General features: G+C 40.9%; 2 protein-coding genes across 3 annotated transcripts; both read left to right on the forward strand.

The window, feature by feature from the left end:
• The first annotated feature begins 209 nt into the window (after positions 1-209).
• Positions 210-18,075, forward strand: tut7 (terminal uridylyl transferase 7). Of its 2 annotated transcripts, none has more exons than XM_030060113.1 (29): positions 210-317; positions 1,257-1,686; positions 1,913-2,067; positions 2,549-2,665; positions 2,828-3,005; positions 3,101-3,189; positions 3,368-3,419; positions 3,607-3,676; positions 3,991-4,117; positions 4,261-4,380; positions 4,504-4,638; positions 5,544-5,721; positions 10,000-10,748; positions 10,960-11,110; positions 11,345-11,431; positions 11,599-11,699; positions 12,488-12,545; positions 12,871-12,974; positions 13,145-13,234; positions 13,348-13,461; positions 14,010-14,087; positions 14,760-14,937; positions 15,184-15,231; positions 15,340-15,431; positions 15,524-15,639; positions 15,727-15,914; positions 16,343-16,413; positions 16,743-16,809; positions 17,038-18,075. In XM_030060113.1, the coding sequence occupies exons 2-29, from the start codon at positions 1,275-1,277 to the stop codon at positions 17,094-17,096; spliced, it is 3,984 nt and encodes a 1,327-aa protein (XP_029915973.1). In that variant the 5' UTR covers positions 210-317; positions 1,257-1,274; the 3' UTR covers positions 17,097-18,075. The 2 variants fall into 2 exon arrangements, with proteins under 2 accessions (XP_029915973.1, XP_029915974.1); XM_030060114.1 differs by lacking the exon at positions 210-317 and adding an exon at positions 434-585.
• Positions 18,076-18,591: 516 nt separating this feature from the next.
• On the forward strand, positions 18,592-22,965 carry isca1 (iron-sulfur cluster assembly 1). Its single transcript, XM_030060833.1, has 4 exons — positions 18,592-18,748; positions 20,052-20,105; positions 21,381-21,486; positions 21,816-22,965. The coding sequence occupies exons 1-4, from the start codon at positions 18,668-18,670 to the stop codon at positions 21,962-21,964; spliced, it is 390 nt and encodes a 129-aa protein (XP_029916693.1). The 5' UTR covers positions 18,592-18,667; the 3' UTR covers positions 21,965-22,965.
• Positions 22,966-23,643: the final 678 nt, after the last annotated feature.

A 23,643-nucleotide genomic window follows, 5' to 3' on the forward strand; every position in this document is an offset into this window, starting at 1 on the left:
TGTGTGTGTGTGTGTGTGTGTGGGTGGGTGGGTGGGTGGGTGGGGGTGGGGGTTCTGTGCATGAAGTTATTGTTGTTTTTCCCCTGTATTCTTACACCTTTTTTCCCTTTCCTTTGCCATACAAATATATCATACAGGTAACCAGCGGCCATGACGTAATGACACAGCGAGCCAATAAGAGACCAGATGAGAGGAAAACAGACACGTCCCGCCCCCCTCCAAACTCCGGTCCGGTGCGCGACGAGCGAACATGCACAGTCAGCCCTGAGTAACACCACCGCCGCCGCTGCACCATGACCTCCGAGCACACACGACAGGTATCTGAATGTCTGGCGTGCTTTGTGGACATTTTGGAAAGCGGTGTAATTCTCCCGTCAGGTGTCTAAAGTGTGGCTGCCATGTGAGCGGCTCAACACGAAGATAACATTAGCTTGCAACGTTAGCCGGATAGCCAGGCGGCCTAACGGTAACGTTAGCTTTGTTAAGTTGGTGATCAGCTAGTAGTAACGTCGTGTGGTTATTATTAGCTGAAAGCCAGCTAGCTTCGGGTTTGCGTAACAGTTGTCTTAGTCCACGGTGGCTAAGGTAAGTTACATGTATCACGAACACCAAGAAGAGGGAGAATTAAGGTTATGTTTGGGAAGTCGGCAGCAGTGCTAACAAACCAAACCTAGCTAACAAGCAGCGCTATGTCATGTCATGCTCCTATACAGCAGGATACGTCGTTGCCTAACGTTACATATGCACATATACAGTTGATTAAGTAACGTCAAATAGGATTGTTGCAGGGTTAGATAAGATATAGGTAATAATTGTTGGCCGTAAATTATTTTATGACAAATTTAGAAAAAGAATCCGACGGCTATCTAACGTCAATGAAGTTTAATCGTAGCTTTAAAACGTTTGTGACACTGTCAACGTTTCCAGCCAGTGCAGCTCTGTTAAATGTTAACTTTAGTTTTAGGAAGTCAAATACACACGACGTGACGTTGGGATGACATAATCTAGCGATGGCTGTCTGGTGTCTAAAGTAAGACGGTGTTGGATTCAAACAAAAGCTTGTTTATCCTCCTCTGTTGTCAGATGCATGTTTAAGTGCAGTGGCCACCTGGTTATCACATTAAGCCTTTGTATCAACTTTGATTAAAGTGATTTTGGCAATGTGTGACATGAAAGTTGTGTGATGTTTATAATCATGGTGACGTGTTGATCTCATAAGAGCTATTCGTAAATTATTATGAGATTTCTCCTTGCAGTTTTAGTGCAAGTGTACAATGGAAGACTCAGGCAGGCTACACAGCAGACAAAGAGGCTGGGACAGGGCGATGGCAGCGGAGGAATCCGAAAGCTGGAGGGGCCCGGACCATGGTCGAGCATACAGCTTCAGATCTGAGGGGGGTCACCAGAGCAAGAACTACCAGGGTGGACCCTACCGTGCCAGCCCCAAGAAGGGTGGCCTGGGGCCCCTGAGTTGCTCGCCTGGGGGGTTCAGAGGTGGACACAGCCCCTCACAGAAGGACAGCTTCCGGAGGTTCCCAGGCCCCGAGAACAATGGTGGGGGTCGGGAAGAAAACTGGAGAGAGCGTCCACAGCAGCACTGGAGAAGGAGCAGCCAGGGAGACGATCTGAGAGAGGACAGGGAACAGGGCAAGAGGGTGTCTGCTGATGGGACTGCTCACAACTCTGGTGAGGACTTGATGATTAAACCCAGTGGGGAAAGAATGGAACAGATGCGTGGGAAAAATGAGATGTTCAGTACCATAACAAGCCATGTTAGCTCATTTTCGCTCTTCCATTATCAATAACGACTTGTCACTGTCATTTAATGATGTTGACTAACAAGCAAAGTTACAGTGTCAGTGCTATGGCAGTTGTTCGGTTTATAATGGTTTATAATTTGGCATTCCCAAAGGGGGATCCCGGAGAAACCGGGACAGGCGGAGGGCTTTGGGAGAAGAAGACAGGGGTCCAGTGATTGATGAGTCAACGCTGTCAGCTAAAGAGCTGCTAGGCCTAAGGCAGGCAGAAGAGCGGCTTAAAAGAGACGACATTTTTCGCCTGAACAAGGTGAGTGTGCTCTGTGGGCACACACCTATGTATTTATTCCCTATGTTTTTTTTTTTTTGAAATAGAAAAACGCCTAAGAAGGTGTTTTATTTTTTTTAAAAAAAAATCATATTAAAGTTACGTACGAAGTACAGCTGGCTTAAGAAAGTCCTGAGGGTATCATGGCTTTTATACAAGGCGTAAGATGCATGTATACTGTCCTAAAAAATTTTTTAGCGGCATACATACATAAAAATATAATGCAAGAACAAACAAAAGACCACAAACATGTTCCCTGCTTATGGTGTTTTGCTGCAGCAGCCAATAAAACACAGCAAGATATATTTTTGGGGACGTATCAGCATGAGTGGAATATATTTTTAACCAATCGTGTTGCATTCTTAAAATGAAAGATTACATAAGGATTCCTGTTTTTTGCTGGGTTCACAATTCTTGCAGCTACATTCTGATGTCTGTACTCTCCTCCTTAAAATCTGATCAGAGGTCCCGCAGCAACCCCAACGCATGTTACAGCTGCTGTCTGTGTGATGTTCTGCTAGAGTCTGTGTCTGCTGCCCACAGACACATCAAAGATAAATGGCACAAGAAGAGGGCCAAGGTGAGAGAATGCTAACATTCAATATCACACTCAGTGACTTGTAGACACATGAAATTGCTATATTGTCACTGTCAAATATGTTGTGTAGCATATGGATCAGCACATCATACATAATCATTCAGTGGATTCACACCGTATCTGTGTGTTTATCTGTTTTCATAGGAGAGGCAAGAGCAGGTGATGCTGACTGAGATCCTGCCTCCTGGGCCCGAGCAGATCAGTGCAGTGAGTGCTGCGCTGGAGGCTGTTGTCAGAGAACGAGGGATGAGTGACGAGGATGTAGAGACGAGACAGAGCATTGTCTCCACCATGCAAGATCTCCTTCAGTCCGTCCTGCCTGGTATGCCACAAGGAGAGAACATCTGATTGATGAATCTAAGTGAACAGGCTGTTAGGCACACTAATTCTCTCTTCATCTCTCTTTCTCACCCACAGAGATCACTCTCAGGCTGTATGGGTCATCTTGCACTAAATTTGGATTTAAAGATTCAGACATCAACATTGACATTCAGTATCCCTCTCACGTGAGTAGCTCAGAGCAAGGTTGATGGTGTGTATGTTAAGGTGTTTCCTTTTGCATTATTTGTATTATATCTTCACTGGTTGTTTTGTGGCTGTTGTGTTTGCAGGGTTCACCATATTCATATCTTTTTATGTTGTATTTATGCTGTATAAAGGCTTTGAAATGGAATGTATTCACAGATGCATCAGCCAGATGTCTTGTTGCTGGTCCAGGAGAGCCTCTCTGTGAGCCGTGAGTCGTTCTGCCTTTTTTTCCCTACTCTCTAAACTCTTTAGCAGCAAGACAGACTGTTTTCCCCATGAAACAGTTTCACCAATTGGTTAAAAACCAACAAATGAGAAAGGCCCCTCCAATAAGAAGCCTGTCGTGGATGTGTCTATGGATTTTTCTTTTAATTCAACCTGTCTTGTGCCCTCAGCTCTCTTTGTTGACCTGGAAGCTGATTTTCATGCCAGGGTGCCCGTGGTCATTTGCAAAGACAAAAAGAGGTAGGTGTCTCATTCGACTGTTGTTTTAGTTGTTTGCCCTAGTGCTGTCTTGAAACATCAGAGTCCACGTCATGTGGCCTCTGTTTCATATTAAGCCAATCCCTCCTCTGCTGTAAATATCAGTTGTGTTGATCTCAAGATGTTACGTTTTTTTCCTTCATTTTGGAAAACGTGACTATAATGATTTGTTGACATTAATCATAAATTGTCGACATAAAGTAGTGGAGATTTTATTCCATGCAGAGAAAAAAAAAGATTAGTCAGGCATTATATCCACAGGAGACATTTAAATCGATATTATTTTTCCCCCTCAGTGGCCTGATCTGCAAAGTGAGTGCAGGGAATGACAACGCGTGCCACACCACCTCCTATCTTGCTGCCCTTGCCAGTCGGGAGCCTCTCCTCCACCAGCTGGTCCTTTGCCTCAGACAGTGGGCATGGGTGAGTTTCCAGTTGAGACAAAAGCCACTTGTAACAGTGTCTTAATTTGCCCTAATTAGTTTTACTTTCAAAACATCACATAATCCTGGTAAAACTACTATCTATTTTAACATACGCTATTCTTGTTATGCATCTGGCCTTAGATCTGTCAGGTGGATCGAGCAGAGGAAGGCGGGCTGCCACCGTACGTCTTCGCCCTCATGGTCATCTACTTCTTGCAGCAGCGTAAACAGCCCCTCTTGCCCACCTACCTGAACCATGAGGTGTGTTTATTTTCATTGTTAGTCTGAAGGAAATTAAATATATATCATTGGTTTAACAATCAAACATTGATCATACTTTTAAAGTTTGCTCAGCATAAGCTTTGCTTGTCATTTTACCCTTAGATTAAGCTGTTTTCACTCAGTAAGCTGACTGACTTCAGTCTCATGCACCTAGAGGACGGATATATTCACTGGGCTTACACCTCTGCCTCCAAAGACTCGTCACAGCCAGCAGAGGGCTCCTATATGAAAGGAAAGGTAATCATGACCACATGTGTAAACCTAAGTGCAATTTATCTGACAAAAATGAGTAACTTTGTGGAAGTACTCAATTACAGTAATGAGAAAAGTTGTACAGGGTGTCCATAAAGTCTCTTTACAGTTTAACAAATTTATTACAAAAGCAAACAAATAGACAAATCTTTGGAAATTATTACAAAATGAGGAGTAGATATTGAAGTTTTTTGCCTCATTTAATACATCTCTATATTGGCACCATTAGTTGCACGAAGCACATCAAGACGGTACTCGATTTCTTGCCATGTTCGCTGTAGCATAGCCTCATCAATGGTGGCAATGGCATCAGTGATCTTTTGCTTCAGGTTGTTGATGTCCTGTATCTTTGTTGGATACACAATATCTACACGAAAAACTTTGATAACCACTGACTACATAGAACATATCTGATTAACATATCTCATCAATTGCTTTTCTAATAGATTTTTTAAATTGTAAAGAGACTTTATGGACACCCTGTACTTACTTACTTCCAACTTATTAACATGAACTTGTCCATTTAGCTGTGTGGAGGAGGAAGGGGGCCATGGGGTCATTTTATTCTTTAACTATGCAAATTTTTTCCACTGATAGCATGCATTTGTGATTTTCCTAATGCACACATACTATAGATGAATCCTAAATTGATCTGTGAAGTAGCAGGAATGTGAAGTGCATTTTTCTTATTGAGAACTGCAGTCAATTGTGAATCCCACTTTAGACACAAAATGGTCAAGTTAATCCTCGTTGATCAAGTTACTCACGCTTTTGAAGATCTTAACATTACTGTTTGGAGATAAACAGACTTGTTTCATTTTAAGATATTAACATGAGCTAAAGTAGCCAAAAATAATTTAGTGTAAGTGTGTCTATATTTGTCTCAACAGGCTTCGCTGGTGTTTCAGAGTGCTCGCTCCTCGGTGGAAGTGGGGCTCCTGTGGGTTGAAATGCTTCGCTTCTACTCACTCGAGTTCAACATGGCAGACAATGTAATCAGCGTGCGTACCAGTGCTGTCCTCTCCAGGGAGATTAAAGACTGGCCAAAGAAGCGCATTGCTGTAGAGGGTCAGGAGCTTTTACTGTGACTTTGAACAGACTAAAAATGTGTTCCTTGTTTAGGACTGGGTATCTAAATGTGGTACTTTTTCAGTACTCGAAAATTTACATGTGCAGCAGTAGCTTTAGTTTAAAGTTTCACAGCCAGTCATTACAAGCACTGTGGTACTCGGTTCTGAGTTATGATTGGTAAAGCAACATTGTGCAAGACTGCTGGCTAAATACCTATAATTCAAAGCAGCAAACATTGCCTTTGTGTGCTTCTGATTTAAACTGATTTCCACCCAGTTTAAAAAAGGAAGTAGCCAAGAATGTTATCAAAAGATTCACTCACACGTTACACAACACTACTGAAAAGACAAAACCAATATGATGCCATCATCAAAGAGTTTGACTCAACCCCAGCCTGCAAGAGACACGTGTATACTACTGATTTTGTCCATGATGTGTTGTGACAGGCTGGCCTGCTATTACATTTTTGGCTATTACAGACTTGATTCAGATGGTGCTAATATTAGCAACAAAACCTTGTTTCAAGCTGGCAGGTGCCCCCCACCCCCCACATGTTGTTTCCTCTCCATTTACTGTTGGCACTGTTGGCCAAGAAAGAGCTAACCAAGGAAATGCGATCATAAGCCATGACATTCCAAGCCAGTGGCAACCCCAGCCCCCTCTTGCCTCCTCCAGTTTCTCCCATGTGAGCCCTCTTAACCGTGGCAGCAGGTGCTGATATGACAGCCACCCTGGGCAGTATACTGGCTCTCAATTTATTTAACCTAAACAAATTAATTGCCAAGCATCTGCAGCTCCATTTTTATGTCTCTTTTCAGCAGTAGATTGATTTATTTGAGATCTTATGATTACTCTATTAAATAATTATGAAGAAATTGCAATTAATGTAGACGAAATAGACCTTTCCTGAGCGGGTGTTTGGCCATGTTCTCATTTGTAAATGGCTGGCTTTCTTTAACAGATAAAATAGCTTGAAATATTTACATTCACACAAAGTATTGAAAATTTTATAATTTGGTATTAGAGTTAAATAGTTCTGAAAGGTTCCCAAAAGTACTCAGTCCTAACTTTGTCAATATCAGTTTCACAGAACTTGAATTGAGTAGAATGGTCATTCCTGTTCAAATCAGTCACTGGATGGTTGAAGTAGTGATCATTTTTATGTGTACTGTTGGCATAGTGCTGTTAGGCTAACGTCCCTAAACCAGCTTGCAACAAGTTGCTGCCTCACAGAGGAGGAGACGTTTTACAGCAAGGAGTGCCTGTAGTTAAAGGCCCTCTGCAGTGATTTCAAGATCTCAGTCATTTTCAAAACTTGCACTGAAACAGTTCATTTCAGAGAGTGTATGATGGTCTGACTATCACAGTCAGTGTCACATGTGCAGCAGGTTAATCAGGGCCTGGGCTGGTTGTATCAGCTGTCTGTAATTAGGCACTCCCATTTTGATTTACTAGCAAGGCCTATTTGAAATCACTGGAAGGCATGTGCTTACACCTGCTTCACAGACAAGGCTCTCTGTCAATCAAAATTGGAGAAGCTAATCATAAATCACTGAACTGTCAAAGGGATGAGAGTTCTATGAGAACTCTCAGATGAGATGAGAATGAGATGAGAATGACTGAGGTAGTGAGTTCAGTTCTGCAGCCACTAGGCAGTGCTCTTCTACAATTTGCTGCTGTTTTTTTTAAGTGGATTTCGTCAAACGTGTTGACTTTAACAGGTGAGGATTGGTTATAGTTGGTTATTATAATAGAGTTGGTATTTGTATTCAGCAGCTGTCCTTGAGCCATTTGCATAAACACTTTCCCTCTCCACCAACGCTAAACTATGACAGCAGTGTTTATGAGGCAATGTAAGTAAAATATGTTTGATAATGCTTGCCAGTTTAGTTTGCTAGTTTGGAGATCTTTACTGTGGGAGCTAATAGGAGAAGCAAAATCTTTTTTAAGATTATAATAACCTTGTCGCAAATGGCACGTTTCAGTTGATTTTCTGATTGACTAATTGCTCGAGCAACACACCAGGACACGCAAATTTAATTTAAAATGTCCACAGTTTTATTTAAACTCCAGTTAAAACCACTTATTCACTTGCTCATTTACGCGGTGCACTTGTTGCCGTGCGCAATGTCTAGCAAGCGGGCGTGGGAGTGGCAAAATCGTAAATTCAGCCAATTTAGAAATCATGTGATATCGGGTCCCACGTCACACTTATCAATAGTTGGAACAAACATTTTAACTCCTCCTATAATCGGAATAATGACGCCTTTATAGGCTAGGTGCACCAACTCCATACTTCCTGAAAGAAAGACTGCATCTTCATTTCCTGTCCTTTACTGTTGGATTAAGTGATTAATCAGGTGTGCACTGGGCAGGCCCAAGGTGTTCCACACACCTGATTAATCACTTTATCCAGTAGTAAAGGACAGGAAATGAATATACAGTCTTTCTTTCAGGAAGTATGGGGCTTGTGCACCTACCCTATTGACCAACCCTGCGTTCCAAATCGCATACTTATACTTTAATATGTATTGGGACATACTAATTCTTTTTTTCCCTACTAAATAGTATGGTAGTATGGGTATTGGAACGCAGGGCAAATTTACCAAGTGTAAAGGTAGTGAGGCGCGTTGCATTACGTGCTGTACTTTGGAAAAAAAAAAAAAAATCGGTCTGTCACCAGTGCTTTCTACGGTGCTGTCTGCCGCTCTCGCCGCCTTGTCCAAACTGGGTAATCGACGTTATGACCCGGGCCAGCTCCACTCCGCGCACCGCCGGCGTGTTTGACGCACAAACAGCGCAGGTGGTCGCCCCCAGCATCACGGTTAGCTGTAGGTGCGCTCCATTTGCATGTGCTGACCTCCCGCTTCAAATGTAGCGCTAAGGGTGGAACAAACCGTTCAAAAGGAATGTGGGCGGCAGCTGTGGTAGCTACTGACTTTAATGTTGGAAGCGGTCACTTGTATTTTGCAGATGTTAGACTTAAAATCTCTTCTTCTGCAATGTATTTATTTACGAGTTTGAGCAAATGCTTTTTTGTGCAGATTCCATACATATGGTCTATTCTAATATAACATACTATAATATGAATCAAATGTATGCCATAGTCTTGCAACTACTAGGTCCCTTTGCGCACAGGGGGATAGAACATAACACAAATACACATTTTAACATGTTCAAAAGCATGTTGCACAGAGCGCGTAAGAACATGTCCAAATGCACAATATTTTAATAAGTCCACTGCTCCCACTGTAACTGCAGCACCCTGAAGAATATTAACTATTAAAGAAAATGTAAGGAGGAAACAAATGAATTCCGGTATTTAGGATATCTAACATTTTTTCCTTCCTACATTGAAGCAATGCCAAAAACAATTTGTGATGAAAATGATTAGTGAAGATAAAAGTTAACCCCGCACACTGAATTAACTTAACCGTAAATTTATCAGGAGCAACATCGTGTTTCGCCCATTGCTTTGTCAGGTTATAACCCGAGGTTGACACTGTCATTGGTGTCACAGATTACCCTGTTTTAAACTGTAACTGTAATGGATTACAGTGACTGTAATGGATTGTAATGGATTACAGTTACTCATATTTTGTATTTTAAATATGTAATTCTGTTACATGTATTCCATTACTCCCCAACTCTGCTGGTTATTATGGAAATGTGTAACTATGCCTGTGAAAACAAAAGACAATAATGGTTAATTTATTAACCACTGTTGTCTTTTTTTATCAAAGCCAAACTTAAAAACCATTGTGCTTCTTAAAGCACTGTGAAGGCAATCCACTGACAATTTAATCATAATTGAGCTATGATGTATACAGTCGGGTTATGTTTGCAAAACTGGCATGTGCACCAGCATCACTAGTCGATGCACCCTGGATGTGCCTTGCTCTACTGAACAAGGCATTTTATTTCACTTTTCACAACATGCAGTTAAAAGTGGTACCTAGCATCTATGATAATATGTGTGTATCTCCTCAGCTCTCAAGCAGGTGTGAGGGACTTAACAGCCTTACTTACTTGCTTTGTCACCAAAGAAGCTGTAATCACTTATTTACTCTCTACTAACCAAATGACCACAGCAAACAGTGCAATGACCATTCTGCTCCCATTCAAGGTCTGCGATCAATTTATTTGCCCTGTAATGTTTGGTCTGTACTTTTGCTCTGTGTATTGAATCTTAAAAGGACATGATCACTCAGATGTTTTGGTCTTACTCCAAGGTGCTGTAAACTGCCATATTAATGTCTGTGTTCCTGTGTTCAGATCCATTTGCTGTGAAGAGGAATGTGGCCCGCACAGTGAATAGTCAGCAAATGTACGAGTACATCCTTCACTGCCTCAAAACCACATACAAGTACTTTGCACTGCCACTCAACAGCCCAGCTGCTAATCACAAGATGGAAACGCGGCAAGGGCCCAGTCAGCGGGCGGACAGTAAGGCTTTGAGTGAGGAGGCTATCTACCTATCAGGTGTTAGCGCACTCAGCCTTCAACCACAAGCAGCCGATGGACCTAAAACTGCAGAAGATGGTCCACAAGATTCTGATTGCATTATTGAAGAAGAGCTTGAAGTTGAGGAACAAGATAACCTGGATGAAGAGGGAGAAAAAGAAAAAGTGGACTTGGGTAAAAGCAGTGTCTCTGAAGACGAGGAGGATGAGCTGGAGGAGAATGATGATGATCATGACGAGGACGTGTACAACAAATGCCTCATGGATAGCCTCACTGAGGAGGATGAGGAAATTTTTCCAGTGGATGAGATCTCAGGAGAGGAACTTCTCTCTGACGAGGAGGGTCCAGATTTGGACACGCCTGGTTCGATGGAGGAGGAGGAAGAGGTGGAGGAAGTGGACGAGGAGGAGCAGCAGCAGCAGGAGGAGGAGGTCGCCCCCTCCAGTCTCTCACAGCCACCTGTAGCGGACACAACCAAAGATGAGATGCCAGAAAATAAGAACCAAAAACAGATTCACGTCTGCTATGAGTTCACCAGACAAGCATTCACCAGAGGAAAGGTAAGTATTACGCCGTGTTGTTTTCGCTATACATTTTTTTATCTGTCATTCCAGAAAATGACGTCCCTAGTCCTAGTCAGTCAATTCAAAACGCTCAGGTGTATATATAATTATTGAAGTTGGAGATTAACAGAAGGGGAAGTACACTAGACATTGTGGCAGTCAAGCTTCTGTGCACTGTGTAGGTTAAACTCCTTTCAATCTCTCTCAGTCACACATGGTTGTGTGCAGCTTGTGCAAACGTGATGGCCATCTGAAGAAAGACTGCCCGGAGGATTTCAAGAAAGTGAAGCTGGACCCCTTGCCCCCCATGACAACAAAGTTTGTCAGTATCCTAAACCAAGTCTGTGAGCAGTGCTACAGTAAGTATTTCTGTTTGTGCACATTATTTACATCAATGAAAATTATAATAATAATAATAATAATAATAGTCAATACAATACATCAATGTGCTTACTTGATAAAAGTTAAATCATTATTATAGCTGATCTTGATACCAAATTGTAAATTTGCTATTAGCCAGTGTTGACGAGTTCAGGGTTCTCATTGTAATGAAGTTTGGTCAAATCTGAGTATGTGTTTTTGTGTCTCTTTAGAGGACTTTGCCCCTGATAAACTGGAGGTGGGTGTAAGAGAGCACATCCTTCAGGACCTGGAGGATTTTGTCAGACGGCAGTTTGCAGGTGAAGTACCACCACCATCACCAATAATTTGTATCCTCATTTTTCTAAAATTAGCAAGAGTAAGGGTTATGTTAATACCTTCACTGACTTTGAATATGTATGACATCTGGGTGGGTGGATGAGTATCAGAGCTTGAAAATATATAACGTGTGTTTCTGGATGGACAGGGGCTCGGCTGCAGCTATTTGGATCATCCAAAAATGGCTTTGGCTTCAGACAGAGTGACCTAGACATCTGCATGGTGCTGGAGGGGCAGGATAATGCAGACGTAAGTATGTTTTTATCCCATTGCTAGTTTGTCACCTATGCAGTCATTTGTGCAGCCATCAATCTACTGATGTGATCAAGTGAGTCTGTACAGGGTGCCACAAGATTGTTTTGTTTAGCTGCACAAAGAATTTAATGAAGCAAATCAAACTGCTGATATATATATATTTTTTTTATTTGGTTACGTTTGGTTACATGACCTATTTTTCTGCTATGGATGGAAATAAAGCCACTTAGATATGCCGAAGTTTGAAAAAAGAATAACTCAAATGAAGAGAGATTGAGTGCTTACATGCAAGTGTGGCTGGCAGTGCTGTCTAACGCATATTACGCGTTAAGCAAAGGTTTTTTTTGTGTGTGTGTGCGCAGATGTGTCGAATGTGGGAGAACTATGTCCTGATGAAAAGGAGATGGTTGTTCTTAACTGTAGTTTAAATGTCTAAGAAGAACCTTTGGTACAGTTGTTTATGAAATGTGGTAAAGGGTTAAGTGAGTTTGATTGCATCTAGATGAGGGGTACATAAGGACTGGGGCACTGCAGTAACAGACAAAGGTCGGAAAAGAAAGAAATGAAGCATGGAAGTTAAGGGTTGATCTTTGAGAAGGTGTATAATTTTTGCTCATCTGAAATTGAATGTTTAGTCTGTGAAGTGGAAAATCTGAGATCTTTGAAGGCATCAGTAATGGGTATTTATTTGCTAGTGTTACCTATTCTCATCTTGAAATTTATAAAATTAGTAGGCCTGCATTTTCTCATTTCATGTTTTTTTTTTTTTTTTTTCCCCACAGGATCTTGATTGCATCGGTATCATTGAGAGCCTGGCAAGACTGTTGAAGAAACACCCAGGTTAGGAACAAGGAACTTGGTCTGATAACTTTGAAAACCGATGAAATGGATGACACTGGGCGTTCATGTAGTGTTGTTTGTCTTTAGGAGGCACTTACCGCTCATGGGAGGGTCTTGTTTTTTTAGCTTATGCTAGTTTATTACCTTACAACTAAGGATTCCCAGTGATTTCACCAATGAATGATAGCCAAAAATGTAAGTCATTTTTTACAGAAATCATTCCCCCCATAATGTGGGAAATTGCTATTGAAGTATATCCATGAAAACAAGTAAAATTCTACATTCCAGGTTGTACCTTTAACCTGACTGACCTTTTTTTCACCAGGTCTGAGGAACATCCTGCCCATCACAACAGCCAAAGTCCCCATCGTGAAGTTCTACCACATTCGCACTGGTCTGGAGGGAGACATCAGCCTCTACAACACACTGGTAGACACTTCTTTCTTGTCACACTTTCACACTTTTGTATTTAGTCTGTAGACCTGATGGAGTATTTTTTTTAGTTTACCCTTAGGAGGGTCAGCAAAAAAACACATGTCCCACACTAGCTATGTAAGTGCTTTGCTGTGAACTTTACAGACTGGCACTTTACTTTTCAGGCCCTGCACAACACCAACCTGCTAGCATCGTATGCTGCCATTGACAGAAGAGTGAAGATCCTCTGCTATGTCATGAAGGTTTTTGCCAAGGTAAGTATGCTATATACACTCACAGCACAAATGTCTGTCTGCTGTATGGATTATCAGATGAAGAAACCTGTGGGTCTACAGAAGGTTTTTTTTTTTTTTTTGTCCCATTACAGATGTGTGACATTGGGGATGCGTCCCGTGGCAGCCTCTCCTCCTATGCTTACACCCTCATGGTCCTGTTCTTCCTCCAGCAGCGAAACCCACCTGTTATCCCTGTGCTGCAGGAGGTAAAGAATGATTCAATAGGAATTATCACTTGGAATCCAACTTTAATCACATTATTATGTGTTCATGCATATGGGGTCGAATTTTTTCAAAAAAACAAAACAAAAAAAAACAACAAACACAAATCTTGTTCTTTGTGTTCGTGATCATCTTTAACTAAAGGGTCATGGTTTTAATGAAGGTAAGCCCAGAGGTTAGCTTACTGTAAACTATTGGATTATCATTACAGAATTGTAGTGCTGAATCTGTGTTTGAGCCATCTGTGTTTTTTTTTTTTTTTTTTTTAAGGATTTTGATGTTTTGCATGAAAGTACCATTGAGATGCTAGCCTTGTTTAGCTATAGAAATAGGTTTTACTGTATAGCTTTTCCAGCTGGGATGTCAAAATTTTGATGCTGAGTACCTCAGAACTGCAGTTTACCCAGACAGAAAATGATTCCATACTCGCAAAATTTCAAAATGTGAGGAACCACCCAGTTATAATCTGTAACATTGTTTTTAACTCTAGACATTGTCCTCTTTTATGGACTGTCTGACTTGTTTCTTGCAGATTTACGATGGAGAGAAGAAGCCACAGGTTCTGGTGGATGGCTGGAATGTCTATTTCTGGGATGATTTGAAAACACTGGTGAGACTTTTTGTTTTTATTGCACTGGCAATAAGGCTGAATGGTATGGCACAAAAACATACATTGCAATTAATTTTACAGATACTGTGATTGCATTATGATTAAGCGATTTTAGCAGGAATGATCATTTCACTGAAAAAACTATTAAAACGATGATGGTGTGATTTTTTTTTTTTTTTTTTTTTTTTGCTGGGGTCTACCAAACAAACGTGTTCTCTTACATCTGGAGAATACAGTTTGTAGGTCATGGCATCGCTGTAGCATTATAACACTTATTACACTTAATACATATTTACAACAATGTTTAGACACTTTGACATTTTACCTTTATCAAACATTTGGACCTCCTGTGATCTGGATATTGCACTGTACACATAAAAGCTATCTGTTTGTGTTGAACATTAGGGTGTGTTGAAAGTTTTATTTTCACTGAAGAGTCATGATTGATCATCTCAGTGTTTTACATTTTTTACTGCTCTCAAATCTTAATACTTCACACACAGCTTTCCGATTAGAAACTTTAAACTGGGATTTATGGTGGTAAATTATAACTCTCAGCACTTCTTTTCTCACATTCAGTTAAGTTCCTAAACAGTCAACTGACATTCTTTAGTCTGTTATCTTTCTGTTGTCATGTGTGCCCTTCCCACATCTGTCCTCCTCCACCTGCAGCCCAGTCGCTGGCCTCAGTATGAGAAGAACACTGAGACGGTGGGGGAACTGTGGCTCGGCTTGCTCCGCTTCTACACTGAAGACTTTGATTTTAGGGAGCATGTCGTCTGCATCCGTCAGCAGGCGCGCCTCACCACCTTCAACAAGCAGTGGACATCCAAGTACATTGTCATTGAAGGTCAGCTTGTAGCGCACACTTCACGCCCATGATGCACATGTACCCATCCCCCGGGTCCAATGTTGACATCCTCTGGGCCTCATTGGAAATGATTGTGTGCCTGTTTATCCAGTTAATTAAATGCATATCAGACTTGGAAAACAGTATTGAATTACTTAAATAACAGTTTGTGGAATGAAAAATTATGGTTGTTTGGAAATATTTTTTCTGTGGCATGTCACACGTCTTTTTCTGTTCACACCACAGATCCGTTTGATTTGAATCATAATCTTGGTGCCGGCCTGTCAAGGAGAAGTATGCTTTTCTTTCTTTCTTTCTTTCTTTCCTTCCTTCATTCTTTCTTCCTTTCTTTCTTATTTTCGTGTATTTACATCTCTGTGCTTCTTCTTCCCCTCATAACAGTGACTAACTTCATCATGAAGGCTTTCATCAATGGCAGGAGGGTGTTTGGCACACCAGTCAAAGTCTTTCCTCCTCAGTACCTCAGTCAGATGGTTGGTATTTGCTATAAACACCACATTTACATATAAAAACAGCATTGTCAGTCCTAAATGCTAAAGCTGCCCTTTCTTTGCATGTGTCCCAGGAGTATTTCTTCGACCCTGAAGTTCTCACAGAGGGAGAGGTGGCCCCCAATGACCGCTGCTGTCGCATCTGCGGCAAGATCGGCCATTTTATGAAGGACTGCCCTATGCGTAAGAAGTAGGTACCACCTGATTTGTAGTGGTGTATCACGGCAATGCCTCCGCACCAAGTGTTTACACTTTGTTTTGGAAAATGTTGTCCCAGGTCAAAACAGAGGCGGGACAGCGACAGAAGAGAGAACCTGCAAGAAAAATTAGGCACCGCAGAGGGGACCAGGGAGGCAGTGCCAAAGCGTGAGCAGTGGAAAAAATTGTCAGAGAAGCGCTGCTGCTTCCTGTGTGGATCAAGTGCCCACATCAAGAGGGATTGCCAGCAGTACAGAAGTCCTGCAGGTTCATAGAAAGTTTAACTTGCTGATTTTTTTTCTCAATAATAATACCAAACTTGTGATAGAAATAACCATTCTCTTGAGTTGTTGGTTTCAGTTTTTGTAAGTTTTTTTTTTTCTCAGATTGTTACCTGTATAGTCGCATGTGCTGGTTCATGCCAGTGTAATACATCCACACAATCTAGTTCACTAACTCCTTCCCTGTCATGAGAAAAAGAAGTAGTAGATGTAAACAGCACACTTTTGATTGGCAGTACAAAGTAGAAAAAAATGTTTCAAAAAATATACAATAACACACTTTTGTTTTATTTTAATCATGGAGCAGTATATGTGGAGCAGATGTGATGGATGTATCAGTCACATGGGCTAGCAAATACAACTAAGAGTAAAAATCAGCACTATAATTTTAATCTTGTTTTTTTTTCCTGCTAGGAAATACTAAAATGGAGATATCTCCGCCTTCATCAGGCCATTTTAGGAATTTGAGAGAAAAGGAGAAACAGGTATGATATTAAATTTCATGGCAGTTAATTGGTAATGGTATTTATGACTTTTTTTTTTTTTTTTTTTTCAGCCATTGCTTAATTTCAAATGTGTCTGGCAGGGTACTAGTCCTTCTGGCTGCTTATTTCGTTGACTCTGTAGGGATTTCCTTTCCCCAGACAATATGTCATCAAGACAGTCACCAGTGTTTTCAGACAGGATTGCCATTACACTACAACATCACAAAACCACCAGTGTATTTTTGTGTTTTAGGCCTATGTAGTTCTAACATCCTCTATGTGAGGATGTAACAGCAGCACTCACGCTTATTCTCTTTTCTTATGTCAAGGGTGTTCCCCTGCAAGAGGAGAAAAAGAAAAGAAAGCAACAAAGTGTGATTTTGAGTCCACAAGCAGGTATCTACATCTTTCTTCATAACAAGTCACAGTAAAATGAAAAGCAACCTAATCACCTTTTCAGTAACTTTGCATGTCATGTATTTTCATATCAACACTTCAAAATGGAGTATTTTTAGTTTTTTTGACAGAATGTAATGTGAATTCTGGTTTGCCAGTTGTAATGATTTTCTTTGTGTGTGTATGTGTACGTGTATGTGTGTGCGCGCGCGTATGTGTGTGTTCCAGGTAGTTTAGCCAGCCGACACATGGGCTGCTCTGGTAACAGGAAGAGCCCGGTGGAATGAGGAGCACCTGTCTGGGGACGGTGGCCTCGTGGTTCCTCTCTCCTGTCCAGGAAAACAGCAACGTCCAAAAGTCCGTAGACCCTGGAAGCTGGAACTGTGACTGGGACTGTACAGCCAGCTGGAACCCACAAAAGCCAAAGCCAGGACATTTGACTTGAAGCCAAATAGGGCCTTTTTATGTTTTTCTTTTTTCTTGTTTTTCGTTTACTGTCACTCCTCCTCAGAGGAGCTTTTTAAACCTTTCATTTTAACAAGACAAGCCATGACGCATGATCTTCATGTCTTTGTTTACCTACCCGTCTTAATGGCCAGGGTTTGTTTTTACTCAGTTTCTTTTTAATCATGTTTGATTTTTGTCCTCTGCACTGACGTCCATCAGTCCTCTGCCTCTGCTCCAGCCTTGAAAGCAGCTCCACCCTCGTCGCCGTTTCTGTGTGTCTGTGTTTTTAGGGGTCTCACCCTGAGGATAATGAATTATCAGGGTTGTATTTTTATTTTCTGAGGTTGTGGTACCACTCCCATTTAATAGATATTGCGCTGCAACTGCCTGTGAGTGTCCCTGTCCAATTAAAGAAGGTAAAAGTCTGTTTAACTCGGCTAACTTCTGGTGTGTATATCCCTGTGTGCGCACCAGGAAGTGTCATGAGTGACAAAGTACATGAACATAGTTGACAAACGGGCTGTAGCTCTGTCCTCACCCAGTGATACAGCTATAAAAGCAAATACACCTGTCAGTCGATTCAGTTAAACTGATGCAATTTAGTTTGCAAATAAGCCTGCATACTCTGTTCACTCACAGCTAAGATAGAAATCATTTAAGTTCATTCACTGGAGTGATACATGTATTTATTTGCCAAATACATATTGTGGACACAGTGCCTCAGAAAGGGGCTCCGTGCTGTCAATTTTTTTTTCTTGCTGCTAGGTATCTGTCTGAAAGACCTGCTTATTAATTAAACTTCAAAAATGGATTGTCTTACATAAATGTTTCAGTGATTTCTGAGTCCTTACTCATTTATGTATTTATTTATTTATTACCAAAGTACTTTTGTGTAACCCCACATTATGAAACTTCTCTAGCACTGGGTGTTAATGAGAAAAATAAGATTCTTGATGCAAGTACAACTGCATCTTCAGTTTACAGCAAACAGAAAACTGCTCGAGTCTAAATAACTTTTACATAAATGACCAAGACACTAAACATGTTAACTGCCAGTACTCTTTATAAAATACTATTGTCCATTTCAGATAAGTTAGAGCAAAGAGTTGCAGAGAAAACGCAACATTAGGAAAACCATCTCTTATTAAACTCGGTCATTAGACATTTAAAACAATCAACAGGCTAACATTTACTGTTAAATGGTCGTTACACAAGCAAGCGTGTGTCGTTTAGTAATTTATCCGTAAGCTCATTGGTTGTAGCGCCCGTCAGTCGGGGTTTTAGCCAATCAATAACTGCGCTATATATTCGCTGGGCTGGACATGTCTCACGCACTTGCGCAGTTCAATGTTATGATTTTAACCTGCTAGCGTGTTGCTATGCTAGTAGTTTCTGGAGTTAACGGCTGAACATGTCTGCCTCCATGGTGAGAGCGACCGTCCGAGCGGTCGGTAAACGAAAGATTCTGGCAACGAGAGCTGCATTGACACTGGTAAGTCATAGTTATCAGATTTAAAAAGAAAAAAAAAGATCGAAATAAATAAAATTCAGCCGCTTAGCATACGTTAAGTCTGAACGTGTAGCTTGAGTATTGCCGGACGTTAGCTAACACCGAGTTGACGTTATGTCAGACGTGACGTTAGTTAACTGTTCTCCTATTTTAACCTTGATGCTTTAAGTTGCCCAGCTTCAGTCGTCTTCACATGTTATTTACACTAACTTGCCAGCTCAGTTTTTCGTATTTAATCGACCAACATGGATCAACCGGTTGAGAGACTTGGGTCGCCTCTTGTTACAGGCTAGCAGTGTGTGGTAGGCAGTGCTACTGGCTTTAAACCTTGGCGAATTGTCACTGCCGAGTCACGGTTTGTTTACGGGCGGGATTGAAATGCATAAACGCTGTGGATCAAGACTGACTGGGGGTTTTCTCCCAGTGCTCTGCTAAGATAATGTGCTTCTGGTGTCCTGATAAAGGTGCCGTCTTTAAACGTGAAGTGAGAGGCCGTCCTCCAACACCGAGGCAGCTGCAGATAGCCTCATGTGGGCACTGGAGGATTATCCTTTGCATTACAAAGCCTTACTTCCATACAACAAGGTGCCACAAATTTCAGCGTTGGCCTCTTAAAATAGACTGGCTTACTATGGTTTAAAAACAAACAAACAAAAAACAAAACACCGATCTTTTACATAATAAAGCCTCCAAGCTGTCGGATTGTCTGGATGTACATTCAGTATTAGCACAGATGTACACATGCAGGTGTCAACGTAGGATTTAAGGGATTAGGTACAGGTGGCTGAGGTAATTTATCTCGGCCTTCCAAATGCCTCAATTTATATTCAGGCTAGGCCTTTTATCTAAGTTGCTCCAAAAAACTAGTTTGTCACAACAAAGGTCTAGCAGAGGTCATAACCTGTTGTTATGACTTGATTCTTTGTGTGTGACCATACTCCAGAAGTGAATAGCAAGAGGATACATAGGTTTTGGATTAAAAAATATTCAGATTGATATCCGTAGGTACTACAGTGGAACAAAAAATTGGTGGATATAAATTAATTAATTGGTGGATATAAGCTCAAACAAACATTTCACCAAAACGGCACTAATTCATAGTCTGTAATCCAGTATCCTGGAGTGAGGCTACTCCAGAACGTATGCAGTTCATGTGCCAGGAAGTTCAGTTCTGTCCAGCCGCATTCATCTGAGAAGCTGAGTCGGACAAAGCCTGTTGTGTTCATTGTTCTCAAGATCCCAGTAAGCAGTGTTAACCTTTCTGTTTCCACACCTCTCTCGTCAGACTCCAGCAGCCGTGAACAAGATCAGAACGCTACTCCACAACAAACCGGAATATGTGAGTGATTAATCCAGCCTACGTTACTGTAAATTTTAAATAATCCTCCGCCAGTCATCAGTGTGTGCTCAGCTGTGTGCACTTCATTATTCTGTATCTTGTGTGCAATAGTGGAATGCAGTGTTTCTCAAGGGTTATATATATCATTTAGTATATATCAATTGAGTATAAAAGGGGTATTAAGTCCATTCAACCATAAATAAACATCTTTGAGTTTACTAATTTACTCTTAAATTGTGTCAGAACAATCTTTAAAAAAAAAAAAAAAAACACCAAAGAAGACCATTGGTTTCTTACTTCTCTTTTCCTTCTCTGTGATGAGTTTAGAGCTCCTTTAGACTGCAGAGATCTTAAAGGGCATGTTCGCTATTTTGGAGCCTAGGCCCTATTTACAGATTATCTGGCATCAGACCGTCATTTCACCGGTTGCCTCAGTAATGAGCTTGATATCAATGTGCTGCAGGCTCCCGCTTGGCTATACAGTGGGCAATGAGGTAACCCTAAATGGGTTTGAAAAACTAACTGAATACCGTTATTTTGCTAGCAGGGTCGGTGTATATTCTTACCCATCTCTCATAACGTTCTCCTGAAGCAGGTATCGCAAACCAAGCCCTTTGTCAACATTTATGGGCTCAGACAGCAGTATTCTCTTGTTTTGTCTGCTTCTGCATAGGACTTAACCTGCTGGGCAGTTTCTAACAACAGTGTGGAAGTGCACAGTCTGAAAGGGAGTGTTTGGTTTGTGAGATAAAGTCATGCTGTAGTTCTGTTGATTTAATGACCCATTTGTGAACCCTTTTTCAGGAGAACACTCTGAGAGTATTCAGCAAATCTGAGGATGATGGCAGATCATCTGTAAATAGGGCCTCAATTCCAAAATAGTGAACTTGTCCTTTTAACTTGACATTTAAGACTTATATATATATATGTGTGTGTATATATATATATATATATATATATATATATCAAATGTGCATCAGAGTAGCTGAAGGAGTAAAGGAAACTTATAAGTGGAAATTATGGGAGAGTTTTATTTTGTGAATATAGCCCTTGCACTGTTTCCGGAGATATTTAAGCCAAGGTCATTTGGATTAAATGTCCCCTGTCTTGTAAAGTGTTGGGTCTTATGTAGTTTGCATATAACTCATCTGTCTCTACTGCATTTACCACATCTCTAAGTTGTCTATTATCAAAACTGATAAATCTAAAAGTATAGGAGTTGGTATGTAAAGGTTGAATTGGGCTAAATAGTGACATGTCTCTGACTCTGTGTAGATTGGTATGAAGGTGGGAGTGAGGACACGTGGCTGTAATGGACTGACGTACACACTGGACTACGCTAAGGAGAAAGAAAAGGCTGATGAGGAAGTGCTGCAGGATGGTGAGTTATTTCGTATCTGTGCAACAATGTCAAGTTCATGAATTCTGAAGACAAATAGGAGAAGGGTCACTTACATCAGAATGACTGTTATAACAAACACAGCCGCAGCACTGTTTATATAGTGCTAGAGTACTTATTTTGTGGAAAAATTTTATATGAAGTGGTAGTTTATTTTCTTCAAACCTGTTGCAAATGTCTTATTAAAAAAGTTGATTTGCACTTGCACATGCATTTTGTCGCCCTCTCTGGTTTTAATATCAAATTGATTGCTGCTGCCACAGTCAAAATTTTGTACAAGTGACAACACTGCTGTGGTCACTCTCCTGCAGGGGTGAGGGTGTTTATTGAGAAGAAGGCCCAGCTCACTCTCCTGGGAACTGAGATGGACTTTGTGGAGTCAAAGCTGTCCAGTGAATTTGTCTTCAACAATCCCAACATCAAGGGCACGTGTGGCTGTGGGGAGAGCTTCAACATCTGAGCAATGTTGAGCCTCCCTCCTCCTCCTCCTCCTCCTTCTCCTCTTCCCACAATCCTCTGTGCTCTGAACCCCGTCCCTTCCTGGATTCCCACGAATAAAGACTGAGAGACTGAGGGTTAATGAGGGAGTCAGACATGAGAAATTCTCTGGGACATGGAAATGCCTGCGTTCCTACTACTGCTCCTGCTGCATACCACACACATACGCACAATCACACAGCCCACGTGTACATGTTTAGAGGAAGGCTTTACTACTTAACGTAATGATTGCTGCCACCTTCAACTCAATCATTATTGGGTTTATGTCTGTTTTTTTAATTATTATTTTTAAATTTTTTTATTTATTTTTTTTCCCTGGGCCCTATGAGGATGACATAATCTGTAAAACATCTAAAACACATACACCTTGGACCTGATAAAGACCTTGGTAGCTTGGGGTTTTTAATTAAGTGAATGGCTACACATTTGGACACCATTTAGCCAATTTGAGTCATATCACACCATATTATTGCAGTGGGGTGAACCAAGAGAAAGAACCATGTTACTATTAAGCATTTTGTGTTTTTTTTAAAAAAATCAAATAGATGTTATCCATAGATGCTACAAGCAACAGCATCTGCTTATAAAACCACACACCGTAGACAACGTCCCATCATGCAGTGTAGTGTATCAACACAGTTTGCAGAAGTGCAGGAGTTCCTGAGTGTCTTGAAGCTGGTTTGGCAGTTTGTAAATTCTTTGAAACGTTAAGATTATCTATTTAAGTGTGTGTATATATAAAGAATGTATGTCACCGCAACATAACGCACAAAAACCAGTATCCCGCACATAAAGAAATTATGAGGATTATGTTGGTTTCTTTTTGCTTAGTCCAAGCCAGAAGGACTATGTGTTTGTATAGACTGTGTGCTCTTAATATTTCAAATTTGTAACCAGTGCAATGTGTTTATGTACAGATGATATGAAATATCTAAATAAATAGATTAATCAAGCATTTTGAAACTCATTGAAATTGTCTGTTTTGTGTGCAGCAGTGGAAAGTAAAGCACTTGGGAACGAATTAATGCTTTAGCTTCATTAGCTCCTGCTCCACATACCTAACTTGTTGTTTTCAGTAAAATCAAGACAATTTGCTTTATAGGAAACTGTATGGAGTGACATAAATAGAGTAAAAGTGTAAGAGAATTTTTTTCCCTCTATAATGTAACTGGTGCTAGGGCAACTGTTACATCATAGGAGGAATGTTTGTCAGTCAGACAGATTTAGTGTGGCTGCTACCACATAATAATGTAGGGTTTGCTTATTTCCGCTGCCCTGCTGCCAATCTCAGGTTTGAGTTGCTTCTCATAACCTCCTCTGGGGTTTCTGTCAGCAGATGGAGGTCAAACTGAGGTCTGCAATGACTCACCTGTTTTGACTTTGTTTGAAATTCAGCCAGGAGATGAAGGAATTTTGCAAGCTTCTTTTCACCCATCTTGGTTTTGCAGCTGTGAAATCACCATGCTGACAAGTGGACCCTGAATTTCATTTTTAAGGTCCTTTGGATCATGGAAAATCAAAAGGAGAGAGACGGTGACAGCAGAGAGTCCTATGGGTTTAAGGTAATGAAAAAAATAATGTAGATTTTTGTTGACTTAATGGGTTACATTAGGCCAGGTTGGTGTTTTCTGATTCTTATCT

The sequence above is a fragment of the Myripristis murdjan genome, chromosome 9 (assembly GCF_902150065.1).
Source record: "Myripristis murdjan chromosome 9, fMyrMur1.1, whole genome shotgun sequence".
Classification (NCBI taxonomy): domain Eukaryota; kingdom Metazoa; phylum Chordata; class Actinopteri; order Holocentriformes; family Holocentridae; genus Myripristis; species Myripristis murdjan.